The 17442-nt window shown below is 36.4% G+C and overlaps 1 protein-coding gene across 2 annotated transcripts in view; it reads right to left on the reverse strand.

Annotated features, from left to right (window-relative positions):
- Positions 1-2407: 2407 nt before the first annotated feature.
- The window catches only part of BOD1L1 (biorientation of chromosomes in cell division 1 like 1), a 39000-nt gene continuing 23965 nt past the window's right edge, over positions 2408-17442 (reverse strand). The window contains exons 15-25 of one of the 2 annotated variants that reach the window (XM_050896648.1): positions 16713-16792; positions 15966-16050; positions 14879-14952; positions 13438-13513; positions 13323-13357; positions 11312-11357; positions 7699-7733; positions 7500-7584; positions 6900-7053; positions 5011-5154; positions 2408-3797 (exon numbers count right to left, since the gene is read on the reverse strand). In XM_050896648.1, coding sequence (XP_050752605.1) covers positions 3689-3797; positions 5011-5154; positions 6900-7053; positions 7500-7584; positions 7699-7733; positions 11312-11357; positions 13323-13357; positions 13438-13513; positions 14879-14952; positions 15966-16050; positions 16713-16792 — 923 coding nt within the window. In that variant the 3' untranslated portion in view covers positions 2408-3688. Of the gene's footprint in view, positions 3798-5006; positions 5155-6899; positions 7054-7499; positions 7585-7698; positions 7734-11311; positions 11358-13322; positions 13358-13437; positions 13514-14878; positions 14953-15965; positions 16051-16712; positions 16793-17442 lie in introns of both variants that reach the window. The other variant, XM_050896649.1, reaches the window with a different exon arrangement.

Below are 17442 nucleotides of genomic sequence, written 5' to 3' on the forward strand. Positions count from 1 at the left end.
CAGCCTCTTAGGGATCAGGGCCAGAGGTTGTTCTGTACACATGATGCTCTCAGAACATAGGCTGAGAGAGAAGAAACAGTGGATGTGTGTATTTGGGATGGATGTCACAGACTGAAAAAAAAAAAAACCAACCAACCGAGAAGTAGATGTGTTACTAGAGAAGCTGTTGGAATAGAAAATGGAGGCATTCAGAGATCTGCCAGCATCAGCAAAAACTGCCCCAGCTGCCGAGTGCACCTACTGACTTTGGATCAGGTTCTAGAAGGAAATTTCACCAGTTGCAAGAGTTACAAGCTTGCCAGGCCCCATCAAAAAATGAAAACTGCAAACGGACTTTTACTGATGACCTTTTAGTTGGTTTAAAAAAAACCACACCACCACAAAAAAACCCAACCAAACAAAATCCATTTGTGTGATGTAAAATCTATATAGTAGATAACCCTATAATATTTTAGGTTGAAGACAGTAGAGATGTAAATAACCTTTAAGTAGAATGCACTAGAAAATATGAAGAGATACTGACAACTGGCCAACAGTCAGCTGGTTAACACACACAGACGATGTATGGTAAGCAGGACTCAAGTTCTTGTTCTGTAAAACTCAGCAGGGGGACCTGAACTCTGTCTTCCACCAGGACGTCTCTGGTTCACTCAATATTTTAATATTCAGAGAAATGAAGCAGTTCCAAGAGAGGGAACTGGAAGAAAAACCAACCACTATAACATAAAAAAATAGCCAAGTGGTTCAGAAATTTATTTGGGTTGCAGGGTAGCCATGTTCTTGCACTAAAGGTGGCAACAAACTGGCTCAAGCAAATCTCTCTGTAAAACACTTTCAGGACATTCTGTTTCATCATGGTGCAGAATGGTATTTTTTCCCTGAACTCTCTAAATTTGCACGGGGCAGGAAAGTATAGTTGCTTTATACATACGTCAAGGTTCAAGCTGGACTACAAGCCCAACTTCTGAACAAGATCGATGCGCCTCCTGCTGCACCCAAGGGAAAACCGATTCCTCTGCCCCCCCTCCTTCCTTCTGCTCAGGAAGGGCTCTGGGAGACAGAGCGTATGAAAAACTTGGAAACTGTAGACATTCAATGCCCAAGTCAAGCTTAAATACAGCAGACCACTACTGTACCTATAAAGTGTAGGTACACTAAATTAAAATAAGATGACAGGCACTTGAAACTAAGCAAAGAAAAAAAAAATTCCAAACATGGATTGACAGTGATGTGACCTGGCAGAAATGTCTGTTTTGTTGAAAGGGAACAAAATGCTGCTATTCTCGTACTATCATGCAGTGAGTGAAGTGTGTGTAAGTTAAAATAGTTTGCGGAATTGGCACTTCTGCCCCCCCCCCCCGCCTTTAAGTAAAAGTTGCTCTCTCAGTGGAAGATACTTCCTTTAATGCCTTCATATTATGGAATAATTTAATGAATGATCAAAGATACATTCCATAGACAAGAGGATTTTCCTAAATGGTACCCCACTGCTAAGGGGAAGGACAGTAGAAGACCTTCTAAGCAGGTTAACTCTGAGAGACTGTCACTGACCTTTAGAGTTGCATTGCTCTACTGAGATCATTAGACAACACTCAAGAAGATCTGACACTTAAGAGTAGGAGCTTTGTCAATCATTATAGTCCCTCAGAACAGATGTGCTTGTGAAAGATGCAAATATAAACTGTACTGTGGCAGGAGAGGTACTACCAGCAGAGAGAGAGAAGAAGAAATGATAATAACGTACAGTGTGGTGGGGGGCTTCCTTAGGAACCTCCTCAGCAATCTCACTACTGAATTCAGGTGTAAGGAAAGAAAACCAGAACAGATGCAGGGAAGGACTCCAAATATGATCAAAAGTCTAGAAAGCACTGATTGAAAAACAAACAGTTCAGCTTGTTTAGCCTTACAGAACAAAGGCTGAGAAGAAATCTACCATTTTGGTCTGTGCATACTGCAGGCGGCACAGGGGAAAAAAGGAAAAAAAAAAAAAGGAAAAGATTCAACTACTCCTACAATTGCATATGAAGAAGTGCATAAACATTAGTGTTAGTAATATACAGGTATGTATCAGCAGTATGTTATCAAGGTACATATTAGTATGGCAGCAGAGTTAAGGTAGAAATCAAAAGGAGTTAATTTTCAGAGCAAAGACGTTTTCTTTTTCTAGACTCAAGTTTGCTTAGGAAAAAAATTATGTGTGCATCTGCTTTTATAAGTGTACTAAGCCTGGTAAATGGTTAGGTCCTTTCCCTACTGTTTATATACCTAAAATATAAGCACCTGTAAACATTTAAAGACATTAATCAGGTAAAGCTTATAGATATGGCTCCAACCAAATATGTTTGTAAAAACAAGTTCCACAGCAATACAATTAAAGAATAACAAAATATGGCAACTCAGATTTTTGGCAAACATTTTATAATTTTTTATATAAAAATCTCAGTAAGAAACCAAGCAGAATATCTGACGGAAACATCCGCCTTACAACAAGTCCAAAAAAACCTCACAAAAGAAAAAGAGAAAAAAAGAAAAAAAGAAAAGTAAAATTCCAACCCCCCCGAATCCTTTTTAATTATAAACCAGAATATCAACAAAACACTTAAAATAATCTCAGATTGTTTGGCAACTCATCACATCATAACAAGAGACACATTTGATCATAAGAAAAGTTTAACTTTATATACATCTTCACTTGAACATTTGCTCTTACCAGAGTTAATATACATTAAAAAAAGATTCTGGCAATAATACCAGGTTCTATTTTTAATACCTGTGTATAAAATGTAACATAAAATGCTGAAGCTCTATAGTTAGGAGAAGTGACATTTGATTCAATGGGTCCCTCTGTTGAAAAAGACAAATACTGAAAGAACAGGTGTTTAGTTGCAAAATAAAACTTCTCATTTCCAGGTGTTGTTGGCTGACTGTGAATAAATCTAACCTAATACTATTTATTTCTTGAGGTTGGTAGTAAATTCACAAGTGAAAATATAATCTAGTAAGATTACATTTTAAATTTTATACTTTGTCACAAATGTGACCAGAAAGGAGCCAAGTCCCTTTCACTATGCTAAACTACTTTAATGCATGCGAGAAAAATACTTTACCAACTGTCTGAGCATATTTGAGAGAACTTCAGGTTTTAGACAGCCCTGGGGGAGCGGAGGGGAAGTTTCCTACTGACATCTGCATAGAATGTAAAATATATAATTAAAAAAACCTAAGGTATATACTAAAGTTTACAGACCAATGCTTTCCATATAATAAATAAAGTGTCCATCATTGATTAGATTCATACACAGAGTAAAATACAACCTATTTTTACAAGTTTATATACAAAGTGTATTAGTAGGCCCAGGGGTGCCTCATGGGTTGGAAGCATCTGCATTAGCATGTCGCATTGGGAAACCCCAACTTTCCAAGTCAGTGATAAAATATATAACTACTTTGTTTTTCATTCAGATACAAAGTAAACTTATTTTTCATCTGAAATAAATGTACATAATATTCTGTATAAACAATAGTTTATAAAGCTGTTTAAAATGTAACTTAAAAGTACTGCATTGATTAACTCAGAGCTCTGAAACAAGCACGTGCAAATCCCTTTGCTTTAAAAAAAAAAAAAAATAGAAGCACAGATGTTTTTTTTTCTTTTGACTCTTCCATGAACCGCACTAGCTGGTAAAGATTATCGTTTTGCTTTCTTGACTGGTGTCTCCTCTGTTTTCTGCTGGCCTTTTTTCCGTACCACTGTTGGGCTGTCTTCCCTTTTACGCTTGGTAGACGGCACCTTTAACCTGAAAAGCATTATTAACAATTATTTTAACAATGATAGGACCTGTAAAACAAAAAGGGTGGTCAGACACAATCCTGTTTAGAGGATGGAACTTAATTGTCCATCTCTGATGAATTACCAGGATATATTACTTAAAAGCTTACTACTAAAACATTATATACCAGCACAGACCATAGGGAGACCTTGCACACTCCCATCACATCTTAGCAGGGTACTGCATACTAATTCTGTATGTTGGAGAGTGCTCCAGATGTAGAGTTTGGGGCTAGAGCTCTCCTCCTTCCTCCTCTTTTTTTTTTTGGAAAGACTTGTGGATTATAACAGAACATAATGAACTACGTTATCTTGTACCCTGTCTCACAAAGACAGAAGAATAGCAATAGTGGCTTAAGTCTCACATACACAAGAGAGAGTAAAGGACAGACATCACGTACCCTTATCTCTATTTAAGCATCCATATACAAGCCCACTGCATTTCAGCTGCAACCAATTATAAGTGTGGCTTAAACTCTTGGCCATTCATAACCATGTGAAGTAATTAACGAGGTGAACTGTGACAGCTGATCGGTGCATGATACACATGTTCCTGAGGTTCAGTTTGAAGACACTTGCCACATTTCAGAGTGGCTGACAACTACATGTATTTGGCATATAACCCATTTTACAGGTAAACTACAAGATGAATAGCAACTGTACATCATATTTATTACTCCCCTGGGATTTTACACTGGGATCTCAACTTTAAAAATTAAGAAGTGTACCAGTGAAGGAGGGAAAGGGAAATATTTTCAAAACTTGATATAAGGACTCTCAGAGTTTGTTCTATCAGCTGATCTCAGAAAGAACTTTGAAGCATTAGAATCGTGTCATCATATGTTGCTTTAACTTGAACTACAGCTGCTCTTCCCCCCATTCAGGAAAGAAACACAGCTCAAGTTAAAGTACTGCATAACAGCATTTTCAGATTCTCCCAAGAGGTTTCTGAGGATGGAAAGAAAAAAATTCTAGTCTTCCAAATGTTAAAGAAAGGAAGAAAAAGAAAAAACATAAACAGAAGAAAATCCTTTAAAAGCTTTTATATATCACAAGAGAACAGAACAGAGTGAAGCTAGACTGCTGTTCAGATTTTAAAGCAGTATATTACATATAAGGAAAGGATCAATGTAGTGGCTTCCAAAACAAATAATAGAAATTGATTCAACTTTAATACCTACTGTGTCAATGGAGGAGATTTATTAATTTTTGTATCACTTGGAGATCTTTTTTTTGCTGCTAGGTTCTGTCGTTTTCTAGGAGAAACTGAACTTGGACTGCTGCCTTTAGAAGTTGCACGTGTGGTTGGCTTGCTGGGCTGCTTTCTGTAATACAAAAGAATGATGAATGTATATCTAACAAAACACTTTTACCAAGTCACTTTCTTCTTGCATTCCAAGTGCAGAAAATTAAGACTGCACAGTATTTGCAACAAGTAAATCAAAGTTGCCAAAAGAAACAGTGAAAAAAAACCATTCGCATGCTTCGAGACACAAACCGCAATGCCAAGCTGTATATTTTCTTATCAAATGTAGAATCAAAAGGCTACTTTACTACACAATATTTAGCATTTAACTAAGTAAAAATCCTAGTTCCAAATCTGCAATAATTCTGGTACATAAGTGTCCATGTTTAAAAAAATAGCTTGTAGTACCAGCAGAAAAACAACAGAAGCAAAGGCAAACAGGCTGCAGAAGAAAAGAGACTTCGCTTATCCAGCGTAAAGAAAGAACTCATATTAGCTTCAGTATCCACCAGTTCAGAAACATGAAAACCTGGTTACTGGTGATCAACTTCATAGTTTGGAAAACAGGTTACTTAAGTCAGAAAAACTGATAATCCAACAATGCTGAAGATGAAGCAGCAGCCCCTTCCACACAATTATTCCCAAATGCTACTTATAGAATGCAGACTGTTTGCAGCACCTTAAGATAGAGATGCTTTGTTACAATCAGAGCTAGAAAGATAGGACTGGAAATCTGAGACACAAACCAAACAAATCTATAAATAAAAAAAGTAGATGTTTCCACAAGCAATTGGAATGAAAACACTAATATCTAAACTTTCATTACAATTTTAGAGTTAACAACTACGTGAGACTAAAGGAAGTCCCTTTGCCTTTACGAAAACAAAGCTGTTTGCAAAGTTGTAGTGGTAAACCTTCACAGTTTTTATTTAAATAAAGCCTACATAACTACTTTCTGGTTCAGCTCTGAAATTATGAATTCAAGAGCACATTGTGAACAGTGCTTCAAATAAGCCCCCAAGGCTAACATATAAGATGATATCCTTAGGAATGAAGTAAATCCAATGAATTTACAGAAATCTCACCATGAACATAAAAACAAAGCCTGGACTCCAATTCTGTTCTGGAAGGTAGCAACATAAATTAAAACTTCCCAAAGCTGCTATCTATCTTTGCTTCCACAACAAAGTCAAGAGGATGAGCTCTGCTATAATTCAATTTGCCTACAGAAAGGCAGACCTATGCTAAGGGAGATGAAGAAAGGCTTCTTGAAAACAGAACTCTTGCTACCACACTAGTCTTTTGCAGTAAGATTGCTTTCTGAGCTTGCACATCACCATACTAGAAATGAAATCCTCCAGTGCTCCAGATTCATGTATTTAACTTGATAATATTTGGAAAAAGAAACGGACATGGAAAATTATATTTTCACCTTGTTCCACCTCCAAATATCAAATGGTGAATTGCACAGTCAAGTCGGAGGTCCCTTTTTACCTATCAGAACTAAGTGCCCTTAGACTCAACTTCTGAGACATCACTAGGACGAAGACTGCCAACAGGATCAATTCTTACCTTCTGACATATTCAAGTACGTCTTTTGAGACCCTAAGAGTTTCCCCACCTCCCCTTTTGTCTCTTCATCCCTAGAACAGTGGTACTAGAATAGTATTGGGAAGCTCTCATCAACCTAACAAAGAAATTAGACAAAAAAAAAAAAAAAAAAAGAGAAAAAACCACAAGCAACGAAAACACCCAAACAAACCCCAAAACAACTGAAAACAATGTAGAAAAAACCCTGCTATTGGTGTTTCTACACACAGTTACCTTTGAGCCTCTAATCTTGTGGCTGATCTAGTTGTGGCCCCGGAATGTGCTTCATCATCTTCCTCACCATCTTCTTCCTCACCATCCTCCTGCTCTTTTAGTTCGTCTTCAGAAGACGTTAATTTCCGACGTTTTCTTTCTGGCTCCAGTGTTTCTGTCCATGTAAAATTTTACACATGTGCTATAACTTTCCAAAAGCCCTCCAAAAGGATATGGACACTTAGTTTAGAAAAGGTATTCTATTCACAAATCCCATTTTAAGTAAGTAATTTTCCATTTCCTTTATGCTTCAACATTTTTAATTCACACTTGTTTGACTTAATCTTGCTAACACATTCACCATAGTTTACTTATGCAGCTCATAGCCAGAATTCATAGAAAATTCATGAGGCTTTATAGAAGCATCTGGGATGTAGCACTTCTGACATGAGATTATAGCAATTTACACATATTTACATAATATTTACACTAGCTGTAACTCAATGATTTTTCCTCAAGAAAGGAAAATTGAATAAAGCTTATCTTGTTGCTATTAGTAAACAGAAAGGCACAGTAATATCTTCTCATTCTGTTAGGAATAGCACAGTTTCATGTTTTTACCAGTTTCCTCTGATTGAACCAGAGAACGCCTGGGCTTTCTTCCCCTTTTACGCACAATTATTTCTGCTTTCTCAGCTTCATCTTCCTGAAAAAATAAAATGGAAGCAAGTAAGGCAAGAACAGTTTAATTTAAATAAAAGACAGACATTTTTCATTACATACTGCTTATAAACTTACAAATTAAAATTGTTGCACTTACATTTGTTGTTTCTTTCTTATTAGGTATGTCTGTACCTAAAAAGAGAGGAAAGAACAAAACTTAATCCCAAACTTCAAATCTTTCGCCCATCAGTTTAAAAAGGAGTTCTTTCAAACTCTGGCAACTTTGCATAAGCATCACAGAAGCTCAGAAAACATTTAAAGTCTCCATCTAATTTAGAATATGGCTTTGTTATATTTTGTTATATACAGAGACTGGGACAATGATTAATTTTTTTTTTTAAGTAGTAAGGCTTTATATGACTGACATTATTTATTGCTTTGTTGCACACGCTGTTTTGTTTTAATGGAAAAGCAAAAGTTACTTCTCCCTTTAACTACTGTCAACCAATTACAGAATCACAGAAAAACGTAGCTTGGAAGGGGCCTCTGGAGGTCATCTAGTCCAACCTCTTACTCAAAGCATGGCTAAATTAATTGATCTGATCATACTGCTCAAGATCTTGTTCAATCCAATTTTGAAAGCCTCCAAGAACACAGTCCCTCCAGGCAATCTGTTCTAGTGCTTAACTATGCCCATGGTGAAGCACCAAGATGGCTGTACCTCAAAAAGACAATATTTAACACCTGTCTAATACCTTGTATGCAAATTATGTGACTTTCTCTGTTCAATTCCGTACTTCTTACAGACTGGCCTGTGCACGTTAAAATACATTTATAACCCTACGATCCATGTCTCAACCTGGTCTCTCTTTGTGGTAGATGCTTACCACTTCTACCCTGACTAACTCTATGATAAGAAAGAGATTATTTTACAAAGCTTTTGAGCTTTGTCAAATGGAATTATCTGCAACACTGCAAGGATAAAAATCCTTCGCAATAGAAGGAGAGAAGCAACCTAAACAAAAGCAAGTTTTTATACCTTTCTTCCCTGCCATTAAATTGCTGCCTATTTTTGTTTTCTGAAAGCAACACAAAAGACGACACAAACTCTAAACCCATCACCAGTTAGACTGATAGAACAAACAGAAGAATGTCAATGCAACGGATCAAAAATAGATCTCAAAGAGCAGAAACATATTCTAAAATTCACACACAAGTTTTTTTGGAGTTCCTTTGTTAAGGTTTGTCCTTGTGTCGGCTGGGATAGAGTTAATTTTCTTCTTAGTAGCTGGTACAGTGCTGTGTTTTGGATTTAGTGTGAGAATAATGTTGATAACACACTGATGTTTTAGTTGTTGCTAAGCAGCGCTTATCTTAAGCCAAGGACTTTTCAGTTCCCCATGCTCTGCCAGCAAGCAGGTGTGCAAGAAGCTGGGAGGGAGCACAGCCAGGGCAGCTGACCCCAACTAGCCAAAGGGGTATTTCATACCATGGAATGTCATGCCCAGTATATAAACAGGGGGGAGTTGGCCGGGAGGGGCAGATCGCTGCTGGGGCATCAGTCAGCGGGTAGTGAGCAATTGCATTGTGCATCACTTGTCTTTTTCTTGAGTGTTATTTCTCTTTTTTTATTATATTCCTTTTCATTACAATTATTATTATTATATTATTATTCTTAGTTAGGCGTGCATTTTATTTTACTTCAGTTATTAAACTGTTCTTATCTCAACCCACGAGTTTTACTTTTTTTTTCCTCCTCCCCACCCCACTGGGAGGGGGGACAGGGAAGCGGCTGTGTGGTGCTTAGTTGCTGGCTGGGGTTAAACCACAACAAGGTTACGGGGAAAAACTTTTACACAAAAGCAAATGAAATAAAACGCAAAGATGTTTAACTATTCAATAAAGAAATGCAATAAAATATAGGACTGTCCACTGTATTAAGTATTTTACACAAAATAAGTTTAACATATAACCAACATTTATTAGTTCTGTTGTGTTCAAAAGACAGATACTTCAAAATTCTGGTACGTTTTGGCAAATTTGTAGCAGAATGGTTTTTGATTGAAGAATACTCCATGTAAGTGCAAGACAATGCCCTTCTTAACAGACACAACCCTCTCTTTAGCATGTGAAAAGGTAGTACTTTTGCCTCAAGATAAGTATAAAAATAATAAGCTATAGTATTTTAAAATCTTACTAACTTTACAGCAGCAACTGCTGATAAGTGCAAAATAATTTTAGTTTCAAGTTCAGTGTCAGTGTTACAGGAGGATGCTGCATTCAGAAACCAGGTGTCTTGTAACTGCATGAGTTGTACTGACTGAAAAGAAACTCTCTGCTTCCCACTCCGTATGCGAATCTGTCCCTATCGCAAACCCTTGTGCAGAACACCCAGAAATTACCAGAATAAGTGAACTGCACAGAGGGATTCCACTTTGTTTTCTTTTCACTGCCAGAGGTTGTCAACCCCTTTTCTCACATGAATGCTAACATATGATGAAAAGTTTAACAGGATATTTCATCCACTTTATACACTCCTCTTAATGTCGCTGTGACATCAACAGCCTTTTACCTGGAAAACGAGATGATACTTAACACACTAAATTAAGCTTTAAGTACACAGTCAGGTGTCTGTTCTTTTGACTAAAAAGCAAACCAGAATGCACTTTTACACCTTTCTCACATTCTTGTCTGTTCTCTTTGCAGTTGATAGAAACCAAGTACCACACAACCAGCTAACCCTCCAGAGACAATTCTGAAGCATATGGATTAAAGCTGACATTTTAAGAAATGCAGAGAAAATAGGAAATAGTCCATACATGCAGTGCAGCCAGATTAATATCTCTGTAGAAACCTAAACTTTGGAAACTCCAGAAGATTTGTTTTGAAGACTTGTTTTCTCAGATTTGTTGCATGAATGTTTGTATTTCTTTACAAACCATTTTTTAACCTGCCTTTCAGGTTCATCTCTTTCCTGAATGGATTTTAAAGTCTATTTTATGAATGGCCATAATTAAAAAGACACACTTAAACAACCAGTGCAGTTCAGACTCCATACACGGGAAAAATTAACTACACCACCTAAAATTCACCAAAGGTTGACCTCCTACAAATCACAGATGTTTGAACAGGAAAGAGAAATAGAAAAGTATCTCACTGTATTTGACTTTAGTTTGAGGCACTAAAAGTACATTTCTGAGTAAAGTTCAGCGATCATCTTCTAAAGATCTTACAGCAGTTGTGAAAGGGGAAAGAAATATCCCCTCAAGCTACCACTAAGCTCTTTAGACACATATCCACAGATAATCCAATTAACTGAACAAAATTTGAAATTTCTTCCCACATGTATTTTAAAACAGTTAATGTAATGAGTGTGATTGATAGTTGCTGTATGAAAGGAAATAAGCAGAAATAGAAAACAGTCACTAAGAACCAGTTTGATGGGGTACCTACCTGCCTCTGAAGCTCTGCCATGTGCATATCCACACAAACAAATTATTTGGTATATTCTGCAATGCATTATTCAGCACTTAGCAGTGCTGCTGCATCTTTGAAATAAATTCTTATCAAGCTGCTCTTTTTTAATATTAAAAACTCAGTAGGAATTCGGGACAGGTCTTCATTGTTCTGTTTACTCGGATGTTTTCACATGTTGATAATACTGACTGCTAGGGATGATGTTTAGGACCACCCATGTGATTTTCTTGAAAACTCTCTTCCATTTCTTCCATCTTTTGTTTTATTTGTTAAAGCAGATATCATTTGCTTACCTGTTTGAGGTGTTTTTCCTCTACTCGCAAAGATAGGAAACTGCAGCTGAAATTAAAAAAAAGAGTTTTTTAAAGAATATCAGAAAAATTCAGGATTGTATTACATAAACACAGAAACTTGCTCCCATTCGTCATAGAACATATCTGCAAATCTAGAAAGCATGAACATTCTAATGAGCATACAGAAAGTTTGTACTGAGTTTAACAGCATTAACAGTTTCTTAAATGCATTCTTAACAGCATGCATGTTTCCATTTATGATAAATATTTGAAATGAGTCAAATCAGCCCATAAACAAAAGAAGTCATAGCAGTTTCAGTAACCTAATTGACACTAAAGTCATTGCAATAAAAGACACAAAGTTAAAAGCAGTTTCAGTCAAATACACTTCTGAAGACTTAATTATCAACAATACAAAAAAAGTTTAGTGCAGTCACTTTATGTAATCACACATACAGATTTGCAGAATTGTAAAACACCAGAATTTTGTATTTACTCAGAATGCAGAAAGAACTATGTATAATTACATAATCTCCTGTGATGACTGTTCAAAAAAATCCAGTTGCTTTCATCACTGAATGACTACACTAGGATGTCTACGCTTCCTTTGAAGTAGCAACATGTTCTCAAAGCAGCCTAGGGGAAACTGTCATGCAAAGATAATATCTCACCTTACAGAACCATTATCTCAGGTGGAGGGCAGATATCGCTCCTCCTGGAGCCAGCCTGTAACTGACTGACACACCAATCAGTCACCACTAAGAGATACAAGACCTTTAAAACAGTCGAACTAGAACAAGATGATTGTGTTCCAGTACTGAGGGTGCCAAGGTATATCTATTTCTGAGGGGGATTTAAAAATTAGTTTTAATTCCTATTTGAAAAACAAACAAACCAACTGCCCCCCAAAAACAAAACAAAAAAACCAAACACCAAAACCCACACCAGTTCAAATTACATTTCATTAAATTAATACTGGGGAAAAAAACAAAAAGCAATTAGGAAAGATTAGGAAATCTGAAAGAAAACTCCACCAGACCTGTAGAAGGGACAAGACTCAAAGGGCTGCCTGAAATGCTGCGAGGACAGAACAAGCAGGGACGAGAACTCCTGCTATCTATAGCCTAGGTAAATTCCCAAGACTTCTGACACCCATGCCAGCTGGCACCTCACCAGGCAAGCAGGCAGAAAACATGAGTTTCAATACAACTTAGTTTTTAAAATCACCTCTTTTCTATGCAATAACGGGAATTCCTGTATGTCAGAATCAACAAGAGAGGAGTCTTCCACCAGAATAAATCCAACTAGTTATACTCCACAAATATGCCTGATCCATTACTACCCTGTGCTGTAATCCAACTGGATTGCAGAAACACTCCCAACAGAATACTTTCTTAGCAGTGAATGTACTCCACGAGGGTTAAGAAATTAAGATATTGCTGAGCTTTAAAAGACAGAGGTATGTTTCATGAGCTCTTAAGTTACTAACCAGCGTGTCTCTATCTTTTGAATGAACTGTACACATTGTAATATAGATAATACAACTGCATTACACAATACTTTATTTTACAGATATTAAGAGTTACTATGAGCTATTATTACGATAGGTTCAGTAGAGAAAAAAAATCTCAAGTTTTTGAAACAAAGTCACCCTTGATCTTCAGGCCAAAATTACTCCCAGCACAAATTAAAAGACACATGTGCACACAATCAGAATTTCACCCTGCTTACAAGTATATTGCTAGCAGGTGTAACACTTAGATTTGTATTAAGTATGTTGTACTAAGTTTGATCCTGTTAGGTTATTTGCTGTGTTCTGACTTAATAATATATTTTGCTTACAAAGTTCAGTTATATTAGGAGATACTATTAATAGTTTTTGTCTGCTTAGACTGAACTCAATTATCAAGTTTTCTATAAGATGTTTCTGAAATACTGTTAACTGTTAAACAGATAAATGGCTCTTGAATTACTGTGTTTAAATGCACCCAAACAAAATAAAGGCACTTACATTCCCAGTGCTCATATCAGCTTTTGACTCCCCACCTGAGGGAAGAAATATGAATTCAGAACTTGAATGTCACTATTTTCCTTGTTCTTCCACACAGGTATTATGAACTACTTACCACCAGGCTGTACAGCTTCAAGAGGGTATTTACGAGGCCTTCCCCTTTTCCGTTTCACTATCACAGGCTGATTTTCCTATTAAAAGTAAAGGACAAAAATATTTTAGCTACTGTAACTGACATATAGCATTTGAGCAATATAATACAAAGATTGCTGCTAACTTCACAATGTGATAGTGGCAGAAGTAGTACTTGTCAATTTAAAAATATAGATGAGGCAGGTTTCATAGGAAGAGACATTGCCCGTTATGAAATTCATTGATATAGCTGAAAAGAAAGAAGACAAATCCCAATTATACAAAACTGTCTGTGGCTGGCCTCAGGCACAAAGCATGCCTGAGAACACAGTGCCTTCTGCCCCCTTCCCCTCAACAACTCTTACCACTTGGTCTCACAAATGCTGCTGGCTTACCCTATATATCCCACATCTTTTCAGTCTTACAAGAACTCCAAACTTTGTATCTTGTGCATTCCTTTTCCCAATGCCATATAGCACAGGCTACATCTTGTAACAGTAGAGCAAGTGCTATTAAACAGTCAATATCTTAGTTATCCCAATATACAGGTTGGTGACGTTCTCATATAAACAGGGCCTTTAGTAAAAAACACCCCTTACTTTGAAGTTTAAGCTTTGAAAGACAACTTTAAGTAATGAATATGGTCAGATGTTCAGATCACAAAGATACCCAGTCTCAGATCACAAAATCCCCAATAATAGACTTTCTCCTATTTACAAGGAAAGAAGGTTAAGTGCCTCATTCAGCATTTACTAAGTCTAGCGATGTCTCCCCCCCGCAATGGATCTTAGTGACTGAAGCCTTGAGTGAACAAACGTAACAATTTCTTCTTTAAATTTTCTTCCACTTCCAAACTAGAGGCAAAAAAAGCAAATGACAAAACCCAACGTCTTTATGAGAACTGTGTCCATTTCTAGGGACAAGCAACAATTTTAATCTCTAGGGTTCAGACATTTGTTTACAACCAGCACTGTAGAATATCACAAGTATATGCCTAAGAGATAACATGAAGAGTTTTAAAATTGTTGAGTGACAGTATTTTTGTAAAGCCAAGTCATATTTGCTAGTGACTAAACTGTCCACATTTCAATTACAAGGTTTTCAGAAAACATGATTTCTATACAATACAACTCTACAGAATTACTTTCTATACAATTTATAAGTACTATTAAATGTAGGAAGGGAGTTACTTCTACTTCATTATCAGCCACTGATGTCTTATGGTCTGTGGGTTTATACTTTGTGACACAGAACTACATGAGTCCTTGGTACTTTACAGTACCAAACATAAATTTTCACAGCTATTTCTGTGTTGGTGAAGTCAAAGTTTTAATATTGCTGTCAACAAAATACAAAGACAAAGTACTTACTTTCAGTGTGAACCTGCATTATCTCAGTTAGTTAACTTGAATAAGATCACTCACCTCTGGAGAATTTTCATTTGATTCTAGACCGTGCTTTTCCTTTTCAGACATTTCCTGTTCTATGGTAAATTCATCTTCACACATACAAAAAAAACAAGAAGAGAGAAACTGTACACCTTTGTTTTGTTAGACAAAGAAAAATGTACAAGCCACAATCTCTGCACTAAAAGCATTATTTCATTCTGTAGCCCAAAATTCCCTAAAAACACCCATTAGAAATTAACACTATTTGCCTTGTAGCAACAATATATTGGTCTGCCAGAATGCTTCCCTATCACTAGATGCATTAGACGGGCCTTCTAATTTAAGGTAAAAACAAAAGTTCACGAGTGTGACCCACTGTAAAATGGTAAGATAAATACAAGCCACTATTCAATTTTCTCCCACATTCCATGAAACAGGAAGCTGAGGATACAAGCTCATTGCAGAACAGTTTCAGACTTGTCAACATGCTCACTGGAGAGACCAAACTATTAATAGGTCAAACTAACATTAGGGAAGATACACTGTTCATACAAAGACAGACTGAAGTTACATCAAAGCCAATATTAACACTGTGGACACACTATCTTTCATTATTTATTCTAGTGCAATTAGTAAGTCAACTATGACAGTGCAACTTGTGCACTCTTTCCTGGTTGGTTTCTCTACAGAAACAAACAGGACTGGTTTGATGGTGAATGTGTCATGGTTTTTTTCATGGAAGGACACCTCTTATTTGTGGTCAGAGTTAGGAGAAATTCTTGTCACATACCCTGATCATGCTATTTCCCTAGCCACCTGTTTATTTGCAATTAGCTTTCCTACTCAAGGTACATACTGAATCAATAACAGAGTGGATGGGTGATAGCACAGCAGAAACATCAAATCTGCTCTCACCATTAAAGGAACTAGGATTAATGCATTATTTGATAGCAGTAATAGAACAGACAGCAACTAGAGAGTATATGCAAGTATTTGCTGGGATCAAAGTTTCTGGGATCAAACTGGGATCAACTTCCTAATTTCTCTCAGAATCATTCAAATGAAAAGAAATTAGCATTCAGTATAGGTTCAGAAAATTGCCCAGAATAGGCAGTTTCATTACCTTTTTCTTCCATAGTACTTTTAGGAGGTGTATGCTTTACATCAATTTCTTTGGACACTTCTGCTGTATCACCTGAAATAACTTCCTACATTATTTTGAAACAAAGAAAAAAAAAGCATATTACTACAGATTAAAGATCATTGTCAGTTACTTATGCTAAAAAAAACCCCCACACCCCAATACACGAGTAGTTATTTTATTCATCAAGATTTTGTAATGTCTCTTAAAAACTTTGATGCTGAGAAGCTTCATCAAAATCAATGGGTGAGATAGTCCCAAATACTATGCATGTACTCTTAAAAGGAACATCTATTTTGTCCCGAATTCCTGTTTTGACTTAGAGGGATCAGTGCAAACCCAGAACTCAGGTAAAGTCCAATACCCTCTTGCAGATCTCAGATCAGTATGACCATGAAGGTGCTGAACTGACTGGACAACTGGGATCCAGCAATGCTCCATGCGATCCTAAGCTCCTAACTATTGTGCAAATCGGTCCACGACACCTCAAAGGGATTCAGGTGCTGTGTACAACAACACAGACCCCTGCCTTTTTTCTTTATTTTTATTTTTAAATTGTCTCCCCCTTGAAAAGTGAATATCATTCTATAGTCAGTTATTTTGTATTCAAGACAATGCAAAAGCAGTTTACAGTTAATAATGAAAATACCTCCCAAAATAAACTGCAATAGAAATAAAAACTTAGACTTCCATCTTTCTTACATTACAAAAAAAAGTTCTTGAAAATACCTTGATGTTATCAGGTTTTGTTTTGGAACATTGACTTTGTTCATTATCTTTCCTCACATCCTGAGCAATCAGCTGGTTGCCTGCAAAAACAAACAACAGTTCAAGTGTTAACAAAGTGCCTTCTGCATTTGTCACATTTTGATGCCACTATTTTTATCAGCTCATCATTAGTGCGATTCAAAAGATTCTGAAAAGCAGCATCTTATTTACATCAATATGAACAGAAAGTTACGCTAATCCCTCTTTGAAAAGGGAAGACAAAACGTTTACAAAAAAGAATTCCATGTTTCTTGTACGTTACAGGTGGGGTTTGGTTGCTTATTTTTAAAAATAAGCTCAAAATTGAAATTTGACAGGTACCATATCAAGAAATAAAACATCAACCTGAACTTCAGCTCACCCAGAGACAGAGAAAGTAGTTAATGGTATGTGGGACACTATAATGAATACAGCATGGCTTCTAATTACTCACTTAATCAAATCAAAATTCTTAGAAGCAAAATAAAACTGTTATAAAAAATGACATTATTAATTATCCCGATTTTTTTTTTTTTTAAGTTGTTCTGATGCTGAAAAGACAAAAGCAGTTGAGGGCAGAGCTTGAACAGGTATTACATAGTCTCAATTATTGTGTCAACAAAATGTCTAAATTATTTCTAAGTTAACTTTATCTAACTTTAACTTAGAAATGTTTATGCCATTCAATGGACTGACTTCCTTCTCACTTTTT

This window comes from Gymnogyps californianus, chromosome 4 (assembly GCF_018139145.2).
Source record: "Gymnogyps californianus isolate 813 chromosome 4, ASM1813914v2, whole genome shotgun sequence".
In the NCBI taxonomy this organism is placed as follows: Eukaryota; Metazoa; Chordata; class Aves; order Accipitriformes; family Cathartidae; genus Gymnogyps; species Gymnogyps californianus.